The sequence below is a fragment of the Octopus sinensis genome, linkage group LG7 (assembly GCF_006345805.1).
Source record: "Octopus sinensis linkage group LG7, ASM634580v1, whole genome shotgun sequence".
In the NCBI taxonomy this organism is placed as follows: domain Eukaryota; kingdom Metazoa; phylum Mollusca; class Cephalopoda; order Octopoda; family Octopodidae; genus Octopus; species Octopus sinensis.
The window spans coordinates 94,582,059-94,599,032 of NC_043003.1; the positions used below are offsets into that span (position 1 = coordinate 94,582,059).

The 16,974-nt window shown below is 36.1% G+C and overlaps 1 protein-coding gene across 5 annotated transcripts in view; it reads left to right on the forward strand.

Annotated features, from left to right (window-relative positions):
* The window catches only part of LOC115213777 (tumor protein p53-inducible protein 11), a 547,834-nt gene that overhangs the window by 16,973 nt on the left and 513,887 nt on the right, over window positions 1-16,974 (forward strand). Inside the window, exon 1 of one of the 5 annotated variants that reach the window (XM_036504954.1) lies at window positions 9,429-9,682. The exons of 1 other annotated variant lie outside the window; for it this stretch is intronic. In XM_036504954.1, coding sequence (XP_036360847.1) covers window positions 9,597-9,682 — 86 coding nt within the window. In that variant the 5' untranslated portion in view covers window positions 9,429-9,596. Of the gene's footprint in view, window positions 1-9,428; window positions 9,683-16,974 lie in introns of those variants that run through there. 3 more of the 5 variants (XM_036504947.1, XM_036504953.1, XM_036504952.1) reach the window with 3 other exon arrangements.

The following is a 16,974-nucleotide window of genomic DNA, read 5'->3' on the forward strand; positions in this document are numbered from 1 at the left end:
AACTGGTACTTAATTTATCGACCCCGAAAGGATGAAAGGCAAAGTCGACCTGTGTGGTAAGAAGTTTGCTTTCCGACCACATAAGTCTAGGTTCAATTCCACTGCATGGCACCTTAGGCAAGTGTTTTGATGCAGGCATGGCTGTATGGTAAGAAGTTTTCTTCCCAACCACATGGTTCCAGGTTCATTCCTATTGCATGGTGCCTTGGGCAAGTGTCTTCTATTACAGCCTTGGGCTGACCAAAGCCGTGTGTGTGTGCATGTGTGTGTGTATGTGCATGTGTGTGCATGTGTGCACATGTGTGAGTGCATATGTATATACGTGTGTGTCTGTGTGTGTGTATGTATGTATTTGTGTGTGTGCCTTTGGTGTCTTTGTTGGGTATATTTCCATGACTTAGCATTTTGGCAAAAAAGACTAATAGAATAAGTACCAGGCTTTAAAAATAAGTGATGCTGTCACCATCATGCAAGCAGTGTCCTTCATTCAACTCCCATGAAAATATGTCTTGTCATGGGGAAATATTACCTTACTTGGAAACAGATGAGGGTTCGCAACCAAAATGGCATCCAGCTATAACAAATCTGCCTCAGCAAAATTCCATCTAATCCATGCAAGCATGAAAAAATGGACAGTAATGTAGTCTCAATCAGATATAGATAGAGCAGAGAGAGCTGCACCAGTAAGTCAGCTGTTACTCCTTTTCTGCTAAGAAAACTGGGTCCTCATGAATTTCAAGTGTCTTTTATTACAAAGACACAATGTGCCGCTCAGCCCAGAAATTGAATTTACTGCTTTATTATCAATATACCTATTTCTTTACTACCCACAAGGGGCTAAACACAGAGGGGACAAACAAGGACAGACAAATGGATTAAGTCGATTATATCAACTCCAGTGCGTGACTGGTACTTCTTTAATCAACCCCGAAAGGATGAAAGGCAAAGTCGACCTCGGCGGAATTTGAACTCAGAACATAGCAGCAGACGAAATACTAGTAAGCATTTCACCCGGCGTGCTAATGATTCTGCCAGCTCGCCGCCCTAGCCAGCTCACTGCCCTTTTATTATCAATATACCAACACCCTAACACTGTGCGATATACCTTCACTATATCTTACCTCGTTTTTCCTCTGGTTTCTTCTGATCAGTGCCATAGCAAGTTGAGAGTTCTTCTGGGCAGGTTGTTGGTCTTTCAAAGAATAATCAGATGATGGGGCTGCCATTTTGGCAACAGGTCACTGTGCCATGGATCATCGCTCGTCTGGAAACCTCCTGAGAGACTGGCCACCAGCCTAGGATGGCTCTACCAGGAGCAAAGCCCCAAACAGTGACATTCTCTCCGGTCTATGGAACATGCAAGCCCCCTCACAATGACAAAGCCAAACCCAGGAGGGGTAACTTATCTAGATAGAGAAAAAATATAGATAAGGAGCCATAGCTGTCACTCACAAACAGGTATGACTTAATGGCATGGATCATGCTTTTGCTAATTTTTTATTTCTTTACTACCCACAAGGGGCTAAACATAGAGGGGACAAACAAGGACAGGCAAATGGATTAAGTCGATTACATCGACCCCAGTGCGTAACTGGTACTTATTTAATCGACCCCGAAAGGATGAAAGGCAAAGTCGACCTCGGCGGAATTCGAACTCAGAACGTAAAGGCAGACGAAATACCGTTAAGTATTTCGCCCGTCGTGCTAACGTTTCTGCCAGCTCACCGCCTTTTGCTAATTGTTTTAGTTTCAAATCCCTATGTAGTCACAAACATGGGTGTAGACACCCTCTTGGATATCCCACATTTGAACCTATGGAACATCAAAGAAGTGATAACTGGAAGGAGAGTGAGCTGCACCAACAGTCAGTTATTATTGATTTCCAGCTAAGTAGGCTGTGAAATAGCTATAATTGAAATGCTTTTGGTCATAGGCCTCATCAATCATTAGGTCTCATCAATCATTGTTGACCTGTGGCTAAATAACAGTAACAACACCATCAACGACAATAATAAGTGACAATTAATAAGAGTGTATCTATTGCAGGAGTGGGCTTGCTTGAAATAGCAGCTACATCTTCTTCAAATAATATGTTGCTGTCTAAAAAGGGACGGTTCTATGTACTTGCTTGACCTGCAAGAAATAATAACTGAATCTACCTTAAATCACACACCATACCATCTTAAAAGTAAGAAAAATAATAATGTCTGAAAAATGATGGAAAGGTCATGGCTGGAGCCCCTTAGATTATAGTCATATTCTGTTATATTCTACCAATGATGACTTGGCATTTCATGACCACAAAGCAATCATTTTATTAGATATAATGAAGATTCTTTTATGATTCTCCATTACAGCTGATTAATAGCTAATCCTTATAATCATTATAGCTAATCCTCCTTATCACTAATGAGAAATATTTTATTACTTTATCATGTGTATAAGATTACTATAGCACATATAACTATCTTAATATATATATATATATATATATATATATATATATTAGAAGAGTAGAGTAATTTGATTACTTGTCTTAATATATACACAAAGAAAGGCGGCAAGCTGACAGAATCATTAGCACACTGCTTGGCAGCATTTTGTCCATCTTTACATTCTGAGCACAAATTCTGCCAAGGTAGACTTTACCTTTCATCCTTTCAAGGTCATTAAAATAAGTACCAGTTGAGCTCTGGTTAAGAAACAAACATCTTACCTACACAGCGATATCTTTTGGAGTTGATAATTAAGGTGAGAGAGCTGGTATCCCTGGATCTCTGAAATGATCTTATTATGCAAACTTTAATTTTCTGTTTTATAAACATACACTTATACATAGACACACAAAAAATTATGTATATGTATACATATGCATACATACACATATGCATACATCCATATAGATATACATGCAAGCAGAGATATAAATATATATGCATACATACATACATACATACATACATACATACATACATACATACATACATACATACATACATACATACATACATACATACGTACGTACGTACATACATACATACGTATGTACGTACATACATACATATGTACGTATATACATACATACATACATATGTACATATATACATACGTACATACATACACATATACATATACATTCATTCATACACATATACATATATATACAAGCATACAAACATACACTCATACATACATAGAGACACACTCTCAGCTTCATATCTAATTATTATTGGAGCAGCAAGATATAGACCAACTCATCTGGATCAAAGCATGGCTGAACTTGAGATCTTGTGGCGAGAATGCAACTCCTTAATTTTTACACTACAAATGATCACAATATCTGGGACAATAAAAGTTAGCAGTACCTAAGCATTTAAAGGATCATGAACAAAACAAGATACTTTCCTTTACAATCTTGCAATTAAGCTGACAGCTAATAAGTGATGCAGGTAGTTTAGTCTATGCATCTGCAATTCTGAGCATGCAAAACTGTTTCTGATTGACATGGATGCTGGGCTGTTTTCTGATTTTGCAAGTATGCCAATGGGTGTAAAACAGCTGGAATTCACAGGGTAGAATTGAACCGGATCACACGATCGGCAAGTGAACTTTTTAACCATTTGGCTATGCAGCATCCATTCATACAGACGTGTATATTTACATATGTATAGACATAAGCATACATACACGCACAGATATAGATGCATTGTGCTTGCATATCCACCTACATACTATATAGAAACAAACACATATACATATGCACATATAGTGGCTAATCTCATTAATTGTACTATCATTTATTACATGCTTCATGAACATAATAGCATGCATATATCTATAAGCATATGCACACACATACACAGATGCACACAAATATTCATATACATACATGCATACATACATACATACTTTTCTACATACATACATATATACATACATACATACATGTATACATACATACATGCATACATATCATCATCATCATCATCGTTTAACGTCCGTTCTCCATGCAAGCATGGAATGTATATATGTATGTATATATATATATAAATATATGTGTGTGTGCATGTGTATGTGTGTAAGTGTGTGTGTATGTATATAGAGAATATATGTATGTGTATATATACATATATGTATTTTTGTATGTATATATGTGTGTTTGCATGTGTGTGTGTATATGTATGTATGTATGTATGTATGTATGCATGCATGCATGCATGCATGTATGTATGTATGTATGTATGTATGCATGTATGTATGTATGTACCAACTCTGTTGACTTATTATATAATGTTTCATTATATGCCTGGCTGAAGATTAATATAATTCCGTCTGAGCTGTGTAATCTGATAACATATTGACACACCTGTACTTTGCCAATTTCTTTTGAAATTCTTCTAATAATATTCTTCATTGTAAAGCTGGTATGTAGTTAAAAATGGTTGAGTGCTGGACTAATTGTACAATAATATTTAGTTTCATTCCTCTACGTTCCGATTTTAGACCCTATGATTATTGACTTTAGCTTTGTGGCGTTGAAAACCATTATTACAGAAATTTACTACTTCTTAATATTATTGGTGCTTTAAAGGTGATGAAATGGAAGAATCGCTAGCATATCTGACAAAAATGCTTAGTGGTAATTCTTCTAATTCACTATATTCTGAGTTCAAATTCTGACATGGTCAACTTTGTTGTTCACCCTTTCTGGGTTGATAAATCAAAGTACCACTTAAGTACTGGAGTAAATTCTAATGACTTGCCCTTCCTTTCAAAATTGCTGGCCTTATGCCAAAATTAGAAAGAAAAATATTATTGACTGATACACGGTCATTCAACCTGCTAGAAATAGCAGCTACAAGTCCCTTAAATATCACTGTACCATCTTAAAAATATGTTATTCATCTATGTTGTCCCAGACACAAATACAGCTAGAAGAAAAGGGAGAATGTCATGACAGAAACACCTTTTATTTTGCATGCTTAATCAGTGTAGACCTGGGTTAAACAATAAGAAAAATGAGTGGCTCTTTTTTTATTAGTAATGATGCAATTTATTGGAGAGGAAGATGAGATTGTGTGATATTCATGCTTTTCCTAGTTTTCTGAATTACCTTTAAATTAACAACCAAAAGATTTGAAGTTTGTGCCTATTGAAAAGCTTTCTATCCCTGTATCTGGAAGGAAAATGCTTATTAACTAACTTAAGGACAGCTTTAATATGCAGGACTTCACACTAATGGAGAAAGGGGATGTGAACCAAATTACAGTGCATCAGCATTGTTTTTGGCTGGTCCTTGTTGAGAGTGTTGTAAGTGAAATTCTCTTTAAATCCATTTGCTGCAGGGGCATTGTTATAATAGGAGCTACCCTATCAAAACATATCTTTATGAGAAGACAGGCTCAATGTCTTTTTGCTTACTCCCTTAACTAGTAATTAAGTAGCAAGGGATAGGTGACAAGCCCCGGTGTTAATTGTAGGCCATCATCTCTCTGGGCTTACTGTGAGGTTAATACAAATGAGCAGCTAAATCTGTTACATTCAAGAAGTTGGCTATGCTTAAGTTTGTTTTTATAGTGATACTAAACACAAATCATTTGAATAAGTGGATGTGTGTGCATGTGTGTGTGTGTGTGTATTCTTCTTTAACAAAGCAAGTATTGACAGTGACTCCAACGTTTGACCCACCTAAACCATCATTGGACTGTCCAATCATAGCTTAACTGGCTGAAACTTCAAAGTCACTGTCAATACTACTTGCTAAACAATAATAAATATGTACTCTAGCAAAGGTATTGAGTACTCCTTCAATTTAATATAAAATCGTTTTTATTATAACGTAAAATCAAGCATTAATATGTATGTGTGTATATATATATATATATGTATGTATGTATGTATGTATGTATGTATGTATGTATGTATGTATGTATATACTTTTATTCTTTTACTTGTTTCAGTCATTTGACTGTGGCCATGCTGAAGCACTGCTCTTTAATTGAATAAATTGACCCCAGAACTTATTCTTTGTAAGCCTAGTACTTATTCTATTGGTCTTTTTTGCCGGGCTGTAAGCACACCAACATCGGCTGTCAAGTGATGGTTGGGGGACAAACACAGACACACAAATATATATTTATATATATTGGGTTGTCCGGATAGTTTGTGCTGATTTTTAAAGGAATGAAAAAGGTCAATAAATACTTGCCATTACTTTTTTAATCAACCAAATATGAACCATTTTGTTGCACAATGCGCCTCCATCTTTCCTTTAACTTAAAATACCCTCTTCCCAGAACTGAGGTGGTTTCATGGCAAAGAATTCATCAAGATATCTTTTTATGTCATCCAAGGAATTGAAATTTTTACTGTTAAGACTATTCTGTAGAGACCTGAATAAGTGGAAATCCGAAGGAGCAATATTTGGTGAATATGGAGGCTGGGGTAACACATTCTAGCCGAGCTGCAGCAATTTTTGTCTGATTCCCAAAGCATCAAGTGCCGAAAATGAACTTTCTTATCTTCCATTTAAAAGGATTACAGAATTAACACAGGTTATAGGAACATAAACCTTCTTCTGCAAAAAGATAGCTTAAACTGTGCTCTGATCTTATCCTCCTGGAGCCACTTCTATTTCTCTCATCTTACTCTCACCTCCACCCTTGTTCCTCATTCACTACATTCACCTCTATACCCATCTCTAACCATCTGTCACTCTCCCCTCACACCCTTGTGTAACTACCAATCTCCTCTTTCCATCCATCCTTTGATCTGTATCCTCTCTAATGCTCATCTTCTTAAACTTTGAAGGTTTGCTATGGCACCCCATCACTACTATCTTATCTACTTCCAACTGACCCATATATAATGCAGGATAACTATGGATCCTTTTTGTAGCAAGGCCCTTGCACTTCGCCCTCTGTTATATTTTTTGCCTTTCAATACCTAGCATAAAGCCATCCCCACTTAGTCAAGGAATACCTGCTTGCTTGCTTCAAGCCCTTGCTTGATGGGGCTGGGTCATTCCAGGTTAGTGGTCCCAGAGACATCATCATGAGTAGAGCCAACCAGGTTCATCAGTGCTCTCCATCACTGGCAGTCCCATTCCGGCCCCTCTGCATCTTCCAATCATGTCCAACCATCTAGTGTGGGGTGTGCTACGAGGCCTCTTCCAGCCCACAGCTGCTGCATCAAATGAGAATAGGACCCTGGTAGGATGATCTAACAGGAGACAGAGAACATGTCCTTACCAGTGCATGCAACAGAGAGCTACGAGGGAAGAGGTTGCAGGCTGTTCATGCTCACATGCATGCCCTTCTTTAAATGGAGTGATGTCTTCTTTACATTTTCATTTCCCTGTTCTTTCCCTGTCTGCATCTTTCTTGGTGACTATGCTAATGCCAGTGGCGCAAGGAAATCAACTAGTACACACAGTAAAGTGGTCGGCATTAGGAAGGTCATCCAGCCATACAGACAATGCAAAAGATGTCACTGGAGATACATGCAACCCTGCAGCTTGCTGGATCCCATGAAACAATCCAAGCCACGCAAGCTTAGAAAAACAGATGTCTGATGATGACGATGATGATGATAATGATAATGGTGATGGTGATGATGGTGATGATGATGACATTACCATATTTTAACATGTATAAGGAACACCCTAATTCTAGGGGCTTAAAATTTGGAAAAAAGGTTTTCTAAGGGATTAAAATACTATCCATATATAAGAAACTCCTATACTTTTTTAACCCAATTTTTGACAAAAAAGGGTTCCTTATACACATTAAAATAGGGTATATTAGAATATATTAAATATAGATAGATAGATAGATAGATAGATAGATAGATAGATAGATAGATAGATAGATAGATAGATAGACAGGCAGACAGACAGACAGATAGATAGATAGATAGATAGATAGATAGATAGATAGATAGATAGATAGATAGATAGATAGAAAGAAAGGCAGACAAGCAGACAGACAGACGGCAAGCAGACAGACAGGCCAATAGATACATAAAGATAAAGACAGCAACAGACACAGACAGTCAGACAGAATGTTTTAAAGTAAAACAAATTAAAATTATTTTCTATCCAAATATGTTGATCAGATAAAATAAAACTTTTTATTTCAGTTTTTATTTTTGCTTTTCTTATTTATTTATTTTACCATTTTATCTCATCCCTTGTCTATATTCCCCCCTCCTCCTCCTCCTCCTCCTCCTTACCATTATCACTGCCTCATTTGATTCCAGCACCAGCTCTGTTTATCCACATCCTACACACTACCACTACTGCTACCACTGCTATCACAGCTTACACTTTTCCTTTCTTACAGTGCCTTCTCCCCTGAAAAATCTTCTTCCTAGTTACCAATTCTGTAGACTACTTCTTCATCATCTTCTTCTTCTTTTTCTTCTTCCTTTTCTTCTTTTTCCTCTTCTTCTTCTTCTGCTGGCTTATTACATAAAATACAGATTCTACACAGGCAAACACAGCTGCGATCTCATTCTGACCTCTAGCATCACCTAGGCAACAAGTGAAACAATATTCTTCCACACAACATACACATTTTCACATACACACAGATATACGTACGTGTACACATACATACGTACATACATACACCCACACACACACAAGTATACATATATACACGCACACATACATACATACATACATACATACATACATACATACATACATACATACATACATACATACACTCACACCCCACACACATACACAGATATACATACATATATACACACACTGAAACATACATACATACACCACACACACACAGATATATACACACATACACATAGGTATATATACATATAGACATATAGAAACTTGCATAAATACACATACACATGCACATACACACACTCAGTCATAGATACACGCATATGTATATTCATACATAAATTGCATACCCGTATTCATGCATATAAACGAAATTCATACAAGCACACAGTGTCAGGGATAAGTATGTCCCCTCATGTACAGAGCCCTTTATATACATATTTATCATCATGAATTCAAATACACTGTCATAAACATACAGATTCCAAATATCTATACACACACATATATACCTCTCCAATCATATATATACACATACACTTATATACTTATACACTTTTAAACACATTTCATAAACTTACACAAAGAGATACTCAGACACATATACATTTACATATACATACACAGATACACACACACACATACACACACATACATACATACATATATACATACATACATACATACATACATTCATAGACACACACACACTCACACACACACATATACATATACATATATCTATACACACACACACACACACACACCACACACACACACACACACACACACATATATACATATATATAAACACACACACTCACACATGTGTGGGGGTTGTATGTATGTATAAATATATCTACTTGCGTCAATATACCTATAATCAGGCTGTAATCTAGCGGCACCATAATAAACATTTGGTCAAAGACACACATGGCTTCTTAAACTATGAACTCTATAACTGTGATTCTACTACAAGTTACAAAGAAATCAGTGAAGTAAAATGGCAATGGACCAAGATTTTGGAAGGGACAAATCTAGTACACCTCTTGGAAATGAGAATGAAAAAAAAGGAAATTCTTTAAAATTGTAAGTAGCTCCAAAAATATTAGATTTTTTGTTGTGGGATGGGAAGATGGTTTGTTTGTTTGTTTGTTTTTAGTGTGGTGTAACTTAACCTGAGAAAAATTTAACTAAACGTAAAATAAAAATAAGAAACAGTTATAGGCGTAGGAGTAGCTGTGTGGTAAGTAGCTTGTTTACCAACCACATGGTTCCGGGTTCAGTCCCACTGCGTGGCACTTTGGGCAAGTGCCTTCTACTATAGCCTCAGGTCGACGAAAGCCTTGTGAGTGGATTTGGTAGACGGAAACTGAAAGAAGCCCGTCGTATATATGTATACATATGTGTGTGTGTCTGTATATGTTTGTTTTTCTGTGTTTGTCCCCCCAACATCACTTGACAGCCGATGCTGGTGTGTTTACGCCACTGTAACTTAGCGGTGCGGCAAAAGAGACTGATAGACTAAGTACTAGGAATACAAAGAATAAGTCCTGGGGTCAATTTGCTCGACTAAAGGCGGTGCTCCAGCATGGCCACAGTCAAATGACTGAAACAAGTAAAAGAGAGTAAAAGAGTAAAGTTGCTCAACATGCTGGAAATAGCAGCCCAATCTCTCTCAAATCACATACTCCTCATCTTTCAAAAGTGAACATATCAGATAGTGCATTCCAAGATAATTATAAACAGATAGAATGGCTATGGCATGTTTTGACCTGATATTAACCTACAATAACTACAAAAAACATGAAACAGGTCTACTTTTCATAGATTTCTTGTTTTCTTTGCCATGTTCTATTCCAATGCGAATATTTTTAGATTCTGGCACAGGGCCAGCTATTTCAGGGCAGTGGGGGAAGTCAATTACAATGACCCCAGTACTCAACTGGTATTCTGAAAGAATGAAAGTGAAGTCAACTCCAGCAGAATTTGATCTCAGAACGCGAAGATGGATGAAATGCCACTAAGTGTTTCAACCCAGTATGCTAACAATTCTATCAGCTTGCCACTTTATTTCCATGCAAATATTTATCAGGAATTAGGTATTGCTTTTATATCATTATCAAGTCATTATTTTTGACAGTTCAAGAACATGCATTAACAGCTGCATTCACATTTTGCATACATTTTAACAGTACAACTGATATTATAAGCTGAAAAGTTTTGTCGCACTTTTGTGACCTGGTCACTGACATACTTCCATAGCATCTGTTGGACATCAAACACTGATGAGTCAATGATGGGATTTCCCTTCCATAACACTTAAAAGAATTGTTTTAATGAGTTCCAGATGGCATTATTTTAGGAAATATGAAAAACCATTATTGTCATCACCATCATCACCAAAGAATCCCTCTCAACACATGGCTATGATGCTCCCCCACTACTTCTGCTCGTGATCAGAGATGCACATATCGCCAGCCACTAAGGGACATGCTCAACTGGTTATGGTCAAACAACTGACAAGCAAATCTGTGGTATTGAGCAGAATATTTGCTGTAGCCCATCTTTTATACCAAGACAAAACAATGTACATGATAACACTTCCAATCAGTTAAGATCAGAAGCCATGAGAGCCACTGCCTGGTACTGCATCAGGGCATTTTATTATTATTATTATTATTATTATTATTATTATTATTATTATTATTATTATCGTCATCATACATTTGACTTTTGCTTTGCGTTTGTACAAGTTGACTCCAAGTCTCACCTGGAGACCTTAAGAGACAACAAGTTAGTTCAAGTTGGTGTTATGACTAGGGTACCATAATTTTGGTTTTGCACAAATTATTGTTCTAGAGAATGTCTGTGGAAACATAAGAAAATTAGGAGTTTGTTCTAAAAGTAATTTGATTATAAGATGATAATGTACTGTTAAAAGAACAGTAAAAAGTGTTTGCTATTATGTACTTTTAAAAGTATTTTGATATAGTTTACAGATTAAAATGTTTTGGAGATTACATAGACAATATTTTTAAAGAATGTGAACAGTTCCCATGGCAAATTACTACTATATCACCTGCTACACCTCTGTGTTGCTGGGGTCTGTGCAGCATTGTGTGTTCTATTTTGTTGTTAGAAGGGTGCAAACTCTTCCTGGTATTGTATTGTGTCAGGTTTTTTTTTGGGGGGGGGGGGGGAGGGGGTTGATTTCTTTTAGGTGTGGCACAGTCTTTTGTTATATTAGTTTTGTATTGTGTGTTGTGTGTAATACATTGGGTATTCAGCTAGCTGGTGGTAGTTTATTTCCTTGAATATTTACTGTAATATTATTATTATTATTATTATTATTATTATTATTATTATTATTATTATTATTATTATTTCAAAATCGATCAACATCAATAGAAATTGCAGCTGTGATACCAGTGCCGGTAGTACATAAGAGAACCATCCGAACATGGCCATTGCCAGCACCAGCCCGACTGGCATCGTGCCGGTGGCACATAAAAAGCACCATCCGATCGTGGCCATTTGCCAGCCTCGTCTGGCACCTGTGCCGATGGCACATAAAAAGCACCCACTACACTCACAGAGTGGTTGGCGTTAGGAAGGTCATCCAGCCATAGAAACATTGCCAGATCAGACTGGGCCTGGTGCAGCCTCCTGGCTTCCCAGACCCCAGTTGAACCGTCCAACCCATGCTAGCATGGAAAGTGGATGCTAAACAATGATGATGATTATTATTATTATTATTATCATTGTTATTATTATTATTAATTTCTGTTTGACTTTTGCTTTACATTTGTACAAGTTGGCTCCAAGTCTCACCCAGAGACCTCAAGAGACAACAAGTTGGAAGTTCATGCTGGTGTTATGCCTAGGGTGCCATATATTTGGTTTTGTACATACAAATATATTCTATAGAATGTTTAAGAAACCATAAGAAAATTATGTTTGTTTTAAAACTTGAGATTACATAGAAAGTATTTTGTGTAGGATATGAGCAGTTCCCATCAGCACTGTCTTTTGAATTTCAGCCATTTTGGGGTTTCTTGGTATCTGAGCTAAGTAGCAACCAGCCCCTTTTTCTACTATTATTATTATCATTATTATTATTTATTATTATTATTATTATTATTATTATTATCATTATTATTATTATTATTATTATTATTATTATTATTATTATTATTATTATTTATTATTATTTTATGTTTGACTTTTGCTTTACATTTGCACAAGCTGGCTCCAAGTCTCACCCAGAGACATCATGAGACAACAAGTTGGAAGTTCATGCTAGTATTATGCCTAGGGTGCCATATATTTGGTTTTGTACATAGTGTTCTAGAGAATGTTTAAGAAGCCATAAGAAAATTATGTTTGTTTTAAAACTTGAGATTACATAGAAAGTATTTTGCGTAGGATATGAGCAGTTCCCATCAGCACTGTCTTTTGAACTTCAGCCATTTTGGGGTTTCCTGGTATCTGAGTTAGGTAGCAACCAGCCCCTTCTTCTACTATTATTATTATTATTATTATTATTATTATTATGATCATCATTATTATTATCATTGTTAAGATGGCAAGCTTGTTATTATTAAGACAGCAAGCAGAATCGTTAGCACACGGGAGAAAATGTTTTGCAGCATTTCTTCCAGCTCTTTACATACTGAATTCAAATATTGCTGAGGTCAACTTCGCATTTCATCCTTGCAAGGTCAATAAAATAAAGTACCAATAAAGTACTAAAGTCAGTCTAATCAAGCTACCACACCTCCACCACTACACACATACACACTTAAAATTGCTTGCCCCATGACAAAATTTGAAACTAAGGCAGCCAGGTGGCAGAATCCTTACCATCGCAGACAAAATACTTAGTGGCATTTTTTTTTTTCTGATTCTTTACTTTCTGAGTTCAAACTCTGTGAGGTCAACATTGCCTTTCATTTTTTCAGCGCTGATGAAACAAGTACCAGTTGATGTAATCGACTAGTCCCCCTCCTCCAAAATTTTGGGCCTTGTCACCATAACAGAAATGATTATTATTATTATTGTTGACAAGGTGGCAAGCTGGCAGAATCATTAGCACACTGGGCAAATTGCTTAGCAGCATTTCATCTGTGTTTATGTTCTGAGTTCATATTCAACCAAAGTCAACTTTACCTTTCATTCCTTCAGGGTCAATTGAATATTGGGCTCAATATATATTTCATTACTGCCCACAAGGGGCTAAACACAGAGGGGACAAACAAGGACAGACAAACGGATAAAGTCGGCTATATCGACCCCAGTGCGTAACTGGTACTTAATTTATCGACCCCCGAAGGGATGAAAGGCAAAGTCGACCTCGGCGGAATTGGGCTCAATATAATCAGCTTAGTCCTGTCTCCCAAATAGCTGGTCTTGTGCCAAAATTTGAAATCATTATTGTTGTTGTTGTTGTTGTTGTTATTGAGTTCTTTATTTGTCTCACAGGTGAGAGAAAAAGGAGTATTATAAGGACAATTTACCAAAATGATGAGTGGGAGGTGGATTATGCAGAATCAATAATTACAAAAGAAAAAATAAAGTATAGAAAGCCATAATATGCAAAAAGAATGAACTGGGTTACCTCAGTAAGAAGACAACCATTTAGGCCAATCAAGGATCCCTACAAATCCGAGATTTATGTAATCTTATTCTTATTGCATACATTTTTTTTTTACTACCTGTTACAGTTCTATGTGATTTGAAAAATGTTAAAAGGTATAATTATTACTACAAAGATCACAATATGATATTATCTTATGTATCTTCTCTTAAGCTCTTAAAAACTGCCTCTGGTTATTTGAGAATAACCAGCTTTGATGGAACTGCAACATGCAATTAGTGTAGCATTGCACCTTAAATGTTTTTGACCGCACATGTTGTTTTAGGGTTTTGATAAGTTTTGAACCCTTTCTTTTCTATTTGGTATTTTGCATCAAGATATGCCCTTGCACCTTTTTAGCATTTTTCCATTGCATTTTCCAATTCCGTTATCATCATCATCATCATCATTTTTATTATTATTATTATTATTATTATTATTATTATTATTATTATTATTATTATTATGTTTATTATTATTATTATTATGTTTATGATTATTATTATTATTATTATTATTATTATTATTATTTTTTATTATTTTTATCATTATTATTATTATTATAATTATTATTATTATTGAGTGAGAAAGCAGTGCATGCCATCAAAGTAACACCGGGGTAAAATATACAAAGCCCAGTATACCCATCATGACTACCCATCTAATAAGGGTGCACTAGGCACATGCATCACAACCACATGTGCATAACGTTGTGATGTTATATCAAGATTAACAGCACATGACCTTGCAGGTGGGGCCCAGTTAGAATTTTCTTCAGGTCAAGAACATGAACTTCCAACCTGTTGTCTCTTGAGGTCTCTGGGTGAGACTTGGAGCCAGGTTGTACAAATATAAAGCAAAAGTCAAACATAGAAGAAGAAGAAGAAGAAGAAGAAGAAGAAGAAGAAGAAGAAGAAGAAGAAGAAGAAGAAGAAGAAGAAGAAGAAGAAGAAGAAGAAGAAGAAGAAGAAGAAGAAGGGAATTTGATAGTATTTTATTTCCTCTGTTACATATGCTTCATCATTTAATATTTCCTACTTGTCTGTCTGAGGGGGTGTTTTCAAATGCAAGCTACCCTTATGAGGGGTGCATCTATGGATTGCACCTGTAGTATGATAGCATGTGTCACCAAATACTGAAAAATACATAACAGATGAAATAAATGAGCACCAAGTTCAAGCTTATACACATACATACACACACACACACACTCAAACACACACATACACATACACACATGTATGTATATAATTAATGTGAGTTTAGAGAGATATGTTATCCAGCTGGATACCATAGTATACCATACCATTAAAAATGTTATTGGTATAGATCTATGTTGGTATAAATTTGGATATCATTTTGAAAGGTAGTATTTTCAGGAAATGATTGTAAGATCTCTCAAAACTTTTTAAAATGATAATAGTTATATTTTATATATTTATTTATTAATACAATATTGTTTATATTATGGACTTATCTCTTCTTTTACTCTCAATTATAATCACTCTAATTGCATCTCTAAATACCTTTCAGGTTTTAGACATTTCTCATACCAAGAGCACTTATCTGAAATCCAGTACACTTTATTTTAATAGGACATATTTGATTAACTGTCCCAGCCCATCCAAAGTACCTTTGATTGCAGAACAATCTGCTGTGCATACCTTGGATCGTAGGGTGACCTTCTGTGCTTGAAGAGACCTATTGAGTCAAGTACATCAACATCAAAATGAATATCAAATGGAAATTGTAGTTGTGATACCTGTGCAGGTGGCACGTAAAAAGCACCATCCGAATGTGGCCGATGCCAGTGCTGCCTTGACTGGCTTCTGTGCTGGTGACACATAAAAAGCACCAACCAATCATTGCCACTGCCAGCCTCCCCTGGCACCTGTGCCAGTAGCACGTAAAAAGCACCCACTACACTCACGGAGTGGTTGGCGTTAGGAAGGACATCCAGCTATAGAAACACTGCCAGATCAGACTGGAGCCTGGTGCAGCCTCCTGGCTTCCCAGACCCTGGTTGAACTGTCCAACCCGTGCTAGCACAGAAAACGGAGATTAAACGATGATGATGATGATGATGATGATGATGATATATATATATATATATATACATATATATATATATATATATATAGGAAAATTGAACAAGGAGACGTACTCTTGAGATGTTGTTAAACCATTTATATCTTGAATTCTTCTACATATGTTTCGGTGTCAGCAATGCATCAATCTCATCAGGAAGGATATAAATAACAAACTCATCAAACAAACATGTGAACAGAAATAGAAAGTCCTTTATTTATATCCTTCCTGATGAGATTGATGCATAGCTGACCATAATTTATCCTGTCAAACATTTTGGAGTACATCCACCAAAACTTATGTAGAAGAATTCAAGATATAAATGGTTCAACAACATCCTGAGAGTTTGTCTCCTTTTCAATTTTCCTATTTTCTACTAAATGCGACTTACTATCCTGGATTTAAATCCTGAGACACTTAAGCAACATTTATTATTCCCCTGGATTTAAATCCTGAGACACTTAAGCAACATTTATTATTCCCCTGGATTTTTCCTTTGAATTGTAAACTCTCTCTCTCTCTCTCTCTCTCTCTCTCTCTCTCTCTCTCTTTCTCTCCCTCTCTCCCTCTCTCTCAACATATATATATATATATATATATATTATATATATATATAAGGCTCATTTTGACATCACTTTTATATATATATATATAT